The sequence below is a fragment of the Ranitomeya imitator genome, chromosome 5, assembly GCF_032444005.1.
Source record: "Ranitomeya imitator isolate aRanImi1 chromosome 5, aRanImi1.pri, whole genome shotgun sequence".
Taxonomy (NCBI): domain Eukaryota; kingdom Metazoa; phylum Chordata; class Amphibia; order Anura; family Dendrobatidae; genus Ranitomeya; species Ranitomeya imitator.
The window spans coordinates 503,600,440-503,613,879 of record NC_091286.1 but is presented as its reverse complement, the minus strand read 5'-3'; the positions used below and the strand labels follow the sequence as shown (position 1 = coordinate 503,613,879).

The following is a 13,440-nucleotide window of genomic DNA, read 5'->3' as shown; positions in this document are numbered from 1 at the left end:
CAGGTATAGCTAAAAAAGTACTACATTGAAAAAATATCAATGTTGAAAAGTGGATATACACAAGGTGCAAACGTGCTATAAGCCTATGGCTACAATGTGACCCATAAGCCACAATATGCAATCCCTATAAATATTTAGCATCCTGTAGGTAACATACCATGTCTCTAAATGTGCAAAGACTGAATAAGAGACTATGTCTACTATCGACACTAATGAAAATTTAGGGTAAACTTACATGGAAATTATAAGAGGTGCTGTGCGTCTGCGCTGCGACCCCGACAGCGCCGTTTCGCCAATTCAGGCTTCTTCCTTATGGGGGCAAGTGTGTTTGTATGTGATAAAACGCTCATTATAAATGGCAGCCAATTAACATAGATCCCTTAAACAGCTGACGTCCGCAGCCGCGTCCCGGATATTGCACGGCGCATGCGCTGGTTTACGGCCGCTCATGTAAAACAAGTGGCTTCCAAACTCCCACCCCTAGCACGCAAGCGTGGAATGCTTGCATCACCTAATGGGCGGGGCTGGAAGTCACCGTGCGGCCGAACCCAGGGCATGCGCACTAATCCAAGCCCGCAACCTAACAAGATGAATGTCACTGCAGAAGTGGAGCGCAGCTAGTGGGGGGCGTGGTAAAGAATGACTGCATAATAGTGAAGCATATATGTAGAGAATGAATGAGTCCTAGTGCCATAATGCTTGCGTCACCTAATGGGCGGAGCTGGAAGACCCTGTGCGGCCAAACCCAGGGCATGCGCACTGATCCAAGCCTGCTGCCTAACAAGATGAATGTCGCTGCAGAAGTGGAGCGCAGCTAGTAGGGGGCGTGGTAAGGACTGACTACATAAACTAGTGCACCGTATATGTAAAAAATGAATAAACCCTAATACCAGAGTACTTATTCTATCTACCGAAAACATTAATAATAATGACAGTTGGTATATAGCCGGATATCTCTTATATATACAAGTAAATGATAATTGTACTATAATCTAAAAGGCCTACAGCCGCCAAACCCAAGGTATCTGCACTCATCCAAACCTGCAGACTATGAGGACCAACGTCCCTGCAGGAGCGGAAAGCAGGTAATAGAGACTATGATAATGGCCAAATATACGAAAAAGAAAAGCGCATATGTAAACTATAGTAAATAAATACACCTTAGTGCCAAGATACTTATTACACCTATCAGAAAAATTGTTATTGATGGTGACTGATGTACTGTATATCCAAAATCTCTGTGACATTTATGGTAGAAATAAGAGTTGCGCTGTATATTAAAGACACAAACCTAACAACAGAACGAAAGGCTGTATTATATGAAATAAGTATTGTGCTGCCATATACATGAGCAAAATTCATCTTATACAATTATAAATATAAATACAGTTCGAAACTGAATAGCAAGTAATACATCATAGACCTATACAACTCAACGACTATTGTTTTCCATAATAAAGACCTATATTAAATACAGATAAATACATATGCATAGGTGATAATGAGCAGATTTTGATTGAAGATACTCAACATGGTTTCATGAGTCCATAGTCACTGACTGCCATCCAAGTGCCGAGCTGTAGAATAAAATAAATTCCAAATGTACAGAACAACCTAAAATCAAAATAGAACAATTAGAAAACAAACACACTAAAAGCTACACAGGATTGGAGACTCAAAAACCGAATATATATGCCAACTCGAAAAGAAGCTCCCCTTTTATTTCCCCCCTAGACCCCACTACAGCCAGTAGATGATGAACAAATCTGAACCCAATGAAGGTAAGTAAGGGGCTATACTGTATGTTATTAATAATGGGAAAATAAGGGAGGCAAAGGCCTATACTGCACATAACTACCCAACAAAGAATAAACCAGAAGAATAAACCAAAGGGCGGAGAACTAGACCAACTGCTAAGCCAACTCAGAACCGAACAAATCTCAATAAAAGAAGAGAACTGAGACATTTTTATGTTCATAAAAATGAACTGAATCCCATTGTCTCATTGAGTCCTTGAGGGGCAAGAGTCCCAATTAGAAAGCTGACACATTTTGGAGCGACCTGCGTTTCTGTGCTGCGGTGACTTCTGCTATCACCTCTGCTCTCACTTCTGCTCTTTCTGGTGCTCTCACTTCTGCTGCCCTGCTGCTCTCACTTCTGCTATCCTGGATCACTGGGCTTCACACTTAACATTATGTGGCCCACTCCTTAGCTGGGGAACCCCGGGCCCAGCTGACCTGTCTGGGATCCCTAGCTTGACTGACCCAAAACCAGGAAATCCTTACCCACAGTTGTCCCCTCCTATGTGTACTATAATTCCCCCTTCTAGTGGCTAATCCAGACTCTTAGAGCTGCTTAAAATGTACAGAAAAAGGCCAATATCCCATCACCATTTTTTTTCAACCAAAATTTAGAAAATTTAAGGGAAGCGACAACTTAATAAAGAGACACAAGTCTCCTTTAGGAGCATCTAAAAGCCAGCAATGGTTTTTGTCCAGCACCGGACAATGTAAAGTGCTAACGAATATATATGCCCTATCTAACAATTTGTGAACAGAAATATATCCTGACAAGGGACAACTGAACGCTGGGCTGGGCGGGGTTGCTGACTGTTGTGTCTGTGTAACTACAGATGGTGGGCAAGAGGCATCAGCGCCTCCTTCCTGGACAGCAAATTGAGAAGGGTGTAATACAGAGGAATTGAATTACTCCATGCATTTAAATCAGGTACATAAAGCACCCATCCGGAGTTACTTCATTGATGCAAGAAATGCAGTTTGTAAAACAGACTTACATAGTGTCCTGATGGCACCGAAAATTGCCATGTTAATGTGGTGCCCCTGAGGGTCCAGTTGCCACAGAGGTACTGCACCTCATCCAGAGGTGTGGTGCCCCAACTCTCTGGTAAGGAGTGGATGCTATTCAGAACCCTAACACTAGCACCCAACACCAGACCTCCGCAGGCCAGGGAGGGATCAGGTGGAAGGTGTGGGTGGAGAGTGAGGAGTTGTCATGAGAGACAGAAGGGAGGAGTCAGTGAGTTGGTGTGGAGAAGTGGAGCAGAGCAGACGTGTGGGTCTGAAGCTCATGACAGTCTGAGTGAGAAGTTGGAAGTTGGAGCAGGAGACTGGAGCTGTGAGGAGCTCGTCCCAGGACGGGAGAGAGAGAGAACAGAAGAAGGAAAGGAGAGAAGCTCCCAGAGGGAACGAAGGGGTCCTAGGGGCACAAGAAGTGTGGTAACCACCCGTGGGGCCCAAATCCATGCTGACCGTCACCAGGTGGAGGGACCAGTGGGGGAACTGGCCCCTGATCTAGTGGAGGAACTACAGGTCCCAGCTAGGAACCCAGAGGCTGTTGTGACTGCAAGTGCAACGGCCACATGCATATCTACTACATCAAAAAGGTAGACATAGAGGGCCTAGGGGACAGTGACGCCGTCACAACAGGACCTGCGACTACCAGCTTGGGACACTGGGTGTGAAGCGCAGGGCAGGAGAGGCAAGAACCAGCGCAGACAGTCAGCCGGGAAAAGGTATACTAAGGGGGTTCTGGACAAGTGCCCCAAGTTACTGGAGAGTTGGCTGGACCACTGCCCTGGAGGACACAGCACCCCGGCTGGGGAATAACATCAGAACTGTGAGTAAAACATGAAGACTGCACCTTACTGTGTCCTCTCCCTTTATTGCGGCATTCACCCTGCACTACATCCATTATCACCATCTTTCACATCATAAGTGCCCTGGGACTTAGCTCTACCTGTGGAGAGCAGAGCCATCTCAGCTGCATCACCATCAGCCCCAGCGGTCTTTTTAAGCAGAGTCGGCTATCCCTGGCCGCATACCACAGGTGGCATCACAAACAATTTCCCAATCGCCCCATAAACTTTATTTTCCATTTCCCTCATCCCTTTTATTGCATGCCTATGGCCATGGACCGGGTCACCGCCGCCATGACCACCCCTTTAAGAACCGTCCGACCCAGTTCCGAGTACCCCATGGCCCTAGCGGGTGTCGCATTGACAGCATGGAATCTCATTTATCCAGGAAACTTTATTGAAAGTTTTTTTCCTCTTAATACAGTATATTGCAATCATTTTGCTTTTCTGCCCAGCTAATTCTTCCCTTTTCCATTAACTCTACATCACATGATGTAAAATTGTAGTTCTAATGATGACTCCTGCAGGGAAGAGTGGCTTCCTGTTTCTACATAGAGCTTAGAAGGATTCAGCTAGTCTGTTTTTACTCACGTGATGTCATAGACCTAATAGAAAAGAAAATAACTGGGAAGAAGGGAAAAATGAAGGGCAGATAGGAAAAATGAGCAATGGTAAGTACACAGTGCCATATAATATGATGATTGCAATATATTAAGTGCGTTTTAAAATTTAGCTTCCTTCAGTTTACACATTTTGTGAAGCCGTCATATTACAGCTTTTCTTCTAGAGTTTATTTAGGTGTCTGGTTCACGTAGGAAACTGGGCTCATAAGATGTGTTTCTCTTCAAGAACTGCAATAAGAAATTATATCCCCTTATATGGATACATTTTGGTCAATGATTTTTAAACGATTTTTGTAATTTTTTTTTGGTCACGATGTACATTTTTACCATAACTGTGTTTTTTGTTTGAAAGGATTGAAAAAGATCAACATTTTCCAACTTCTACCTATTTGACAGTGAAAAGTGGACAGCATTATGATGCCACACGGATAGCGTCAATTTATCTATAAAAAAGCTGGACATGTGAGCATGCCCATAGACTATCATTCCCTATTATTACAGACCCTCTCATCCCTTGGCATCACAGACTTGGCCCTATCCTGGATCTCATCATATCTAACAGACCGGACATTCAGCGTCTCCCACTCACACACCACCTCCTCACCTCGCCCCCTATCTGTCGGAGTGCCACAAGGTTCAGTCCTAGGGCCCCTGCTCTTCTCCATTTACACCTTTGGCCTGGGACAGCTCATAGAATCTCATGGCTTTCAGTATCATCTCTATGCTGATGACACACAGATCTACATCTCTGGACCAGATATCACCTCCCTACTAACCAGAATCCCTCAATGTCTGTCCACTATTTCATCCTTCTTCTCCGCTAGATTTCTGAAACTTAACATGGACAAAACAGAATTCATCATCTTTCCCCAATCTCACGTGACCTCCCCAACGAACCTATCCATTACAGTAAATGGCTGCCCACTCTCCCCAGTCCCACAAGCTCGCTGCCTCGGGGTAATCCTTGACGCTGATCTCTCCTTCAAACCACATATCCAAGCCCTTTCCACTTCCTGCCGACTTCAACTCAAAAATATTTCACAAATCCATTCATTCCTCAACCAAGAATCTGCAAAAACCCTAGTCCATGCCCTCATCATTTCTCGCCTTGAATACTGCAACCTCCTGCTCTGTGGCCTCCCCTCGAACACTCTCGCACCCCTCCAATCTATTCTAAACTCTGCTGCCCGACTAATCCACCTGTCCCCCCGCTATTCCCCAGCTTCTCCCCTCTGTCAATCCCTTCACTGGCTCCCCATTGCCCAGAGACTCCAGTACAAAACCCTAACCATGACATACAAAGCCATCCACAACCTGTCTCCTCCATACATCTGTTACCTTGTCTCCCGGTACTTTCCTGCACGCAACCTCTGATCCTCACAAGATCTCCTTCTCTATTCCCCTCTTATCTCCTCTTCCCACAATCGCATTCAAGATTTCTCTCGCGCATCACCGGTACTCTGGAACTCTCTACCACAACATATCAGACTCTCACCTACCATCAAAACCTTCAAAAAGAGCCTGAAGACCCACCTCTTCCGACAAGCCTATAACCTGCAGTAACCACCGATTGAACAAACCGCTGCACGACCAGCTCTACCCTCACCTACTGTATCCTCACCCATCACTTGTAGATTGTGAGCCCTCGCGGGCAGGGTCCTCTCTCCTCCTGTACCAGTTATGACTTGTCTTGTTTAAGATTATTGTACTTGTTTTTATTATGTATACCCCTCCTTACATGTAAAGCGCCATGGAATAAATGGCGCTATAACAATAAATAATAATAATAATAATAGATTATAATGAGTACTTGTTTATAATGGATAGAACACTTTGAGAATATTGGATGAGTGAAAATGATCTAATATTTCTTTACGCTTATACTCATCATCGATTACAGGCTGTTAATAGCCAACAGCTGCATTCAGAATTTTACAGAATAAATAGCAGTAATCTGCCAGCAGTAATTTCTGACTCAGTGCCTTGAGGTTTAGATTATTGATACTTAAGGTACCGTCACACTAAGCGATGCTGCAGCGATACCGACAACGATGCCGATCGCTGCAGCTTCGCTGTTTGGTCGCTAGAGAGCTGTCACACAGACAGCTCTCCAGCGACCAACGATCCTGAAGTCCCCGGGTAACCAGGGTAAACATCGGGTTACTAAGCGCAGGGCCACGCTTAGTAACCTGATGTTTACCCTGGTTACCGTTGTAAATGTAAAAAAAAAACCAGTACATACTTACATTCCCGGTGTCTGGTCATGTCCCTCGCCTTCAGCTTCCAGCACTGACTGAGCGCCGGCCGGAAAGTACAGTGGTGACGTAACCGCTGTACTTTACGGCTTGCCGGCGCTCACCAGTCAGTGCACTGCGGGAAGCTGACGGCGAGGGACCTGACCAGACACCGGGAATGTAAGTATGTACTGTTTGTTTTTTTACATTTACAACGGTAACCAGGGTAAACATCGGGTTACTAAGCGCGGCCCTGTGCTTAGTAACCTGATGTTTACCCTGGTTACCAGTAACGACATCACACACGCCGATTCAGCGATGTCTGCGGGAGATCCAGGGACAAAATAAAGTGCTGGACCTTCCCCAGTGACCAACGATCTCCCAGATCTCGCCTGATCGTTGGTCGCTGTCACACATAACGATTTATTTAACGATATCGTTGCTACGTCACAAAAAGCAACGATATCGTTAACAATATTGTTATGTGTGACGGTACCCTTAGAATATAATACAAAACCCGGCACTCAACTTTGTGGTGTGAAGAAATGAAAGATTTATTATCCCAAATCAGAAAACATTTCGGTCCCACAGCTGGACCTTCATCAGTAACGTTTACTGGGACAATGTATAGATTCAAGTGGCTATATGGCCTGCCCGGAGGTTGCTACCAATATAGTATTGGATATCCAGAGAGAAAAGTTACAGCCTATATAGGTGCTGTCATCGCGGCGTCCACGCGAATAGCGAATAGCTATTCAGCGGTGGACGCCGTGATGACAGCACCTATATAGGCTGTAACTTTTCTCTCTGGATATCCAATACTATATTGGTAGCAACCTCCGGGCAGGCCATATAGCCACTTGAATCTATACATTGTCCCAGTAAACGTTACTGATGAAGGTCCAGCTGTGGGACCGAAACGTTTTCTGATTTGGGATAATAAATCTTTCATTTCTTCACACCACAAAGTTGAGTGCCGGGTTTTGTATTATTTGCTGATTACGGTTTGGGAACCTACCCGTGCACCTCATACGGTTGTGCACACGTGTTTCTAACTACGTGGTACCCTTAGAATAGGCCTGTATTATTAGATCAGTGGGACTCTTCACACCCAATATAGATCAGCACAAGTGCTGTTAGAATGAGTCACAGCACTTGTGCAAGCACTACAACCAGTGTCAGACTGGGCTGACAAGGGCCAACCAGTAACATTGACTTTGGGGGGCCCATTTTTCACCTGCATGCAAATATTATACTACCTTCATTCACAAATTTACCTATATATCTATCTTAATATATACTTACCTTGAAATGTCTTCACATCCTGTTCCATCCAAATGTGTCCGGATCTCAAAATTCCAAGCAGTGGAAGTTCACCGACCGCCATATTGGGACACCCAAGTTATGGGTGTCTCAATATAGAAACTGCTGGTGGTACCAGCCTCTTCCATGGTACCACCAGCAGAACACCATTGCACCACATACACACACACAAACACACACTGTATACGCTGTATGCACCACACACACACACTGTATATGCCATACGCAGCCTCTTGCGCGGTACCAGCAGCGGAATACCGTCGGGAATACGCTGCCGCCGGGATCAGCCGAATGATTCACTGACAGCCGCCATCTTTGAACAGGAAGAGCGCATGCACAGTTTTAATGTGACCGCCGCAATCTGTCTGCACAAAGATGGTGGCGGTCTGATTTACTGCGCCTGCGCGAATTCCACTCAGGTACAGTGAATCATTTGGCTGATCCTGGTGGCAGATGCGCGACGTGTCTAGAGGCAGAGGAAGTAGGTCACATCAAAGGGGATTTCCTACGAAAGAAAGTTCACTTTAAAAATTGTCTGTGTCTGACCATGTAGGGAGCATACCACATCTCCTGGGCAGGGGAGGAAGCAAAAAAACAATACTGACATGACATTACACCAGGGGATCACAGAGGATTCATTTTGTCGGGTAAAATATTTCACTAACTGTTTTTAAACAATATTTTACCTCACAAAATGTATCCTCTGTGATCTCCTGCTGTAATGTCATGTCAGTATGATTTTTGCTTACATGAGGGATGAAGACAGCACAATGGTAGAGAAAAAAAAAGCACACAAGGGGCAGAGCACATGGGGTACACAGGTCAATGAAGAGAGAAGAAGACAGCAGATGGGGAGAGAGAAAGCGCACAGGGGTGAGAGAGACAGAGTACAGGGGAGAGAGCTCAAACGGGATAGCACATGAGGGGAGAACACAGCATAGGAAGGAGAAAGACAGCAGACAAGGGGATAGCACATGGGATAGACAGGTCAAAGAAGAGATCACAGACGGGAGAAGTCAGCACATGGGGATAGAGAGATTGGACAGGTGGGTGAGCACATGGGTGGAGAAATTCTCAATGCTGCAAAGCCTGTCCCCATCGTGACATTACCGCCCTCCCGATGCGATAGCACCGGGCCTCCAGCTAGTATAATAATAAACTGGGTAGTGTGGTTAATGAACGATGAGATGCTGTTTTTTTTCTGTACAGAGTGAATCAAGTGAATTATGCCAAGTACTGCCCATACAGTGGGGTAAGGGGCCCAGATCTACACGGCCCACTGGGGGATTCCACTGTTACCCTGTGGGCCAGTCCGAGCCTTGTTGCAGCTGTTGTATTAGGAGTTTATTAGTCTCCTGCTGTACCAGGTGCTGTTGCTGTTGGCTCAGGATCAGGGGCTTGAGTAGCTCTTCTATTTTGATCAACCGCTGTTCCATCTCCGTAGCTGCCTTAACCCAGGACATACGATTTGCCCATCACTGCTACACATGTTCCTTGAACGTTGACCACATTCTCCACTACTTGTGGAAGGTCGGCTCACTTAGCTGCTGTTGTGAATTCCGCTCTTGGGCTCCCTCCGGTGGATGGAAGTGGCACTTTTGTGAGTTCTGCTCTTGGGCTCCCTCTTGTGGTTTCTAGTGGTATGGCTGCTCCTTGGAGTTAGCTGTCATCAGCTGCCTCCACTTATCGTCTCTTCTGCTCGGCTATTTAAGTCTGGCTCTATCTTCAGCCAGTGCCACTTGTAGATGGTTCCTGGTTGGATTCACATCTCTTTGGAGTTCCCTGTTATCCTGACCAGTTCAGCTAAGCTAAGTTTTTGCTTGCCCTTTTCTGTCCATAGATTGTGGACTTATCCATTCTGTGCTTTCTATGTTTGTCCAGCTTATCAGTGTGAATTAATTCTGTCTTGCTGGAAGCTCTGGGAGGCAGATTTGCCCTCCACACCTTTAGTCAGGTGTGGAGATTTTTTGTAAACTCTGCGTGGATTTTTGTAGTGTTTTATACTGACTGCACAGTATTCCATCCTGTCCTATCTATTTAGTTAGACTGGCCTCCTGTGCTCATCCTGGTTTCATTCTGTGTATGTCTTTTCCCTCTCCACTCACAGTCATTATTTGTGGGGGGCTAATCTATCCTTTGGGGATTTTGTCTGAGGCAAGATAGCTTTCCTGCTTCAATCTTATGGGGTAGTTAGCTCTTAGGCTGTGACGAGATGCCTAGGGAGAGTTAGGAGCATTCCACGGCTACTTCTAGTGTTGTGTTGAGCTTAGGGACTGCGGTCAGTACAGTTACCACTTCCTTCAGAGCTCGTTCCATGTTGCTCCTAGACCACCGTATCATAACAGTACAAGTGGCCAAAAATGAATTAAATGCATCTCAAAAGAAGGAAAAGAAAGTTCTGAACCATTTTTTTTTCTGTGCTCTAGTTTGTCTTTTTTTTTTCTTTTCCTCTTGATATCTGGGTGGTTCAGGATATATGCTTTGGCATGGATGTTCAGGGTTTGTTTTCTCGTGTGGATCAACTTGCTGCAAGAGTACAGAGTATCCAGGACTATGTTGTCCAGACTCCGGCTTTAGAGCCAAGAATTCCTACTCTTGATTTGTTTTTGGGGGACAGATCCAAGTTTTTGAACTTTAAAAATAACTGCAAATTGTTTTTTGCTTTGAAACCCCGTTCTTCTGGTGATCCCATTCAGCAAGTAAAAATCATCATATCCTTGCTGCGTGGTGACCCTCAAGACTGGGCTTTTTCTCTTGAAACAGGGGATCCGGCATTATTGAATGTAGATGCATTTTTTCAAGCACTCGGATTATTGTATGACGAACCTAATTCTGTGGATTATGCAGAAAAAACCCTGTTGGCCTTGTGTCAAGGTCAGGAAGCGGCAGAGTTATACTGCCAGAAATTTAGAAAATGGTCTGTGCTCACTAAATGGAATGAAGAGGCTCTGGCTGTTATTTTCAGAAAAGGTCTTTCTGAAACCCTTAAAGATGTTATGGTGGGCTTTCTTACGTCTGCCGGTTTGAGCGAATCTATGTCTCTAGCCATTCAGATTGATCGGCGTCTGCGAGAGCGCAAAGCTGTGCACCATATGGCAGTATCCTCTGAGCAAAGTCCTGAACCTATGCAATGTGATAGGATTTTGACTAGAATAGAACGGCAGGAATTCAGACGTCAGAATAGGCTGTGTTTTTACTGTGGTGATTCGGCTCATGTTATCTCTGATTGCCCTAAGGGTACCGTCACACTATACGATTTGCCTACGATCACGACCAGCGATATGACCTGGCCGTGATCGTAGGTAAATCGTAGTGTGGTCGCTGGGGAGCTGTCACACAGACAGCTCTCCAGCAACCAACGATGCCGAGGTCCCTGGGTAACCAGGGTAAACATCGGGTAACTAAGCGCAGGACCGCGCTTAGTTACCCGATGTTTACCCTGGTTACAAGCATTAAACTAAAAAAAAACAAACAGCACATACTTACATTCTGGTGTCCGTCAGGTCCCTTGCAGTCTGCTTCCCGCACTCAGTGACTGCCGGCCGTAAAGTGAAAGTGAAAGCACAGCCGCTGTGCTCTGCTTTCACTTTACAGCCGGCAGTCACAGTGCGGGAAGCAGACGGCAAGGGACCTGACGGACACCAGAATGTAAGTATGTGCTGTTTGTTTTTTTTTAGTTTAATGCTTGTAACCAGGGTAAACATCGGGTAACTAAGCGCGGTCCTGCGCTTAGTTACCCGATGTTTACCCTGGTTACAAGCGAACGCATCGCTGGATCGCATCGCTAGATCGGTGTCACACACACCGATCTAGCGATGACAGCGGGAGATCCAGCGATGAAAGAAAGTTCCATACGATCTGCTACGACGTACGATTCTCAGCAGGATCCCTGATCGCTGCTGCGTGTCAGACACAGCGATATCGTAACGATATCGCTGGAACGTCACGAATCGTACCGTCGTAGCGATCGAAATGTTATAGTGTGACGGTACCCTAAGCGTACTAAGAGAGTCGCTAGGTCTGTTACCATTAGAACTATACAGCCTAAATTTCTCTTATCTGTGACCCTGATTTGCTCATTGTCGTCCTTTTCTGTCATGGCATTTGTGGATTCAGGCGCTGCCCTGAACTTAATGGACTTAGAATTCGCCAGGCGCTGTGGTTTTTCCTTGCAGCCTTTGCAGAGCCCTGTTCCTTTGAGGGGCATTGATGCTACACCCTTGGCCAAGGATAAACCTCAGTACTGGACACAGATGACTATGTACATGGCTCCTGCACATCAGGAAGATTGCCGTTTTCTTGTGTTGCATAACCTGCATGATGTTGTTGTACTGGGAATTCCATGGTTACAGGAACATAATCCGGTGCTGGATTGGAAAACTATGTCGGTGACTAGTTGGGGTTGTCGAGGAGTACATAGTGACGTTCCTTTGATGTCAATTTCCCCCTCTTCTGAGGTCCCTGAGTTTTTGTCTGATTTCCAGGATGTATTTGATGAGCCCAAGTCCAGTTCCCTTCCTCCGCACAGGGACTGTAATTGTGCTACTAACTTGATTCCTGGTTGTAAGTTCTCTAAGGGCCGACTTTTCAATCTGTCTGTGCCAGAGCATGCCGCCATGCGGAGCTATGTTAAGGAATCTTTGGAGAAAGGGCATATTTGGCCCTCTTCGTCACCATTGGGAGTGGGTTTCTTTTTTGTTGCTAAGAAGGATGGCTCCTTGAGACCCTGTATTGATTATCGTCTTCTTAATAAGATCACGGTCAAATTCCAATACCCCTTGCCTTTGCTTACTGATTTGTTTGCTCAGATTAAAGGGGCTAGTTGGTTTACTAAGATTGACATCCGAGGGGCATATAATCTTGTTCGTATTAAACAGGGTGACGAATGGAAAACTGCATTTAATACGCCCGAAGGCCATTTTCAATACCTTCTGATGCCATTCGGGCTCTCTAATGCTCCATCTGTGTTCCAGTCTTTCATGCATGATATTTTCCGCAATTATCTTGATAAATTCATGGTCGTATATTTGGATGATATTTTGATTTTTTCCAATGATTGGGAGTCTCATGTGAAGCAGGTCAGGATGGTGTTCCAGATCCTTCGTGATAATGCTTTATTTGTGAAGGGGTCTAAGTGCTTATTCGGAGTTCAGAAGGTCTCTTTTTTGGGTTTTATTTTTTCTCCCTCGTCTATAGAAATGGATCCTGTTAAGGTCCAAGCTATTCATGACTGGATCCAACCCACATCTGTGAAGGGTCTTCAAAAATTTTTGGGTTTTGCTAATTTCTATCGCCGTTTCATTGCCAACTTTTCCAGTGTGGTTAAGCCCCTTACTGATTTGACGAAGAAAGGCGCTGATGTGACTAATTGGTCCTCTGAGGCTGTTGAGGCCTTTCAGGAGCTTAAACGCCGATTTACTTCTGCCCCTGTGTTGCGTCAACTGGATGTTTCTCTTCCTTTTCAGGTTGAGGTCGACGCTTCTGAGATTGGGGCAGGGGCCGTTTTGTCTCAGAGGGAGTCTGATGGTTCTTTGATGAAACCGTGTGCTTTTTTTTCCAGAAAGTTTTCGCCTGCGGAACGCAATTATGATGTCGGCAATCGGGA

The 13,440-nt window shown here is 45.5% G+C and overlaps 1 protein-coding gene across 1 annotated transcript in view; it reads right to left on the bottom strand.

The window, feature by feature from the left end:
- Nucleotides 1-1,413: 1,413 nt before the first annotated feature.
- C5H3orf33 (chromosome 5 C3orf33 homolog) overlaps nucleotides 1,414-13,440 on the bottom strand; it is a 131,422-nt gene continuing 119,395 nt past the window's right edge. Inside the window, exon 5 of the mRNA XM_069727461.1 lies at nucleotides 1,414-1,614. Coding sequence (XP_069583562.1) covers nucleotides 1,552-1,614 — 63 coding nt within the window. The 3' untranslated portion in view covers nucleotides 1,414-1,551. The remainder of the gene's footprint in view (nucleotides 1,615-13,440) is intronic.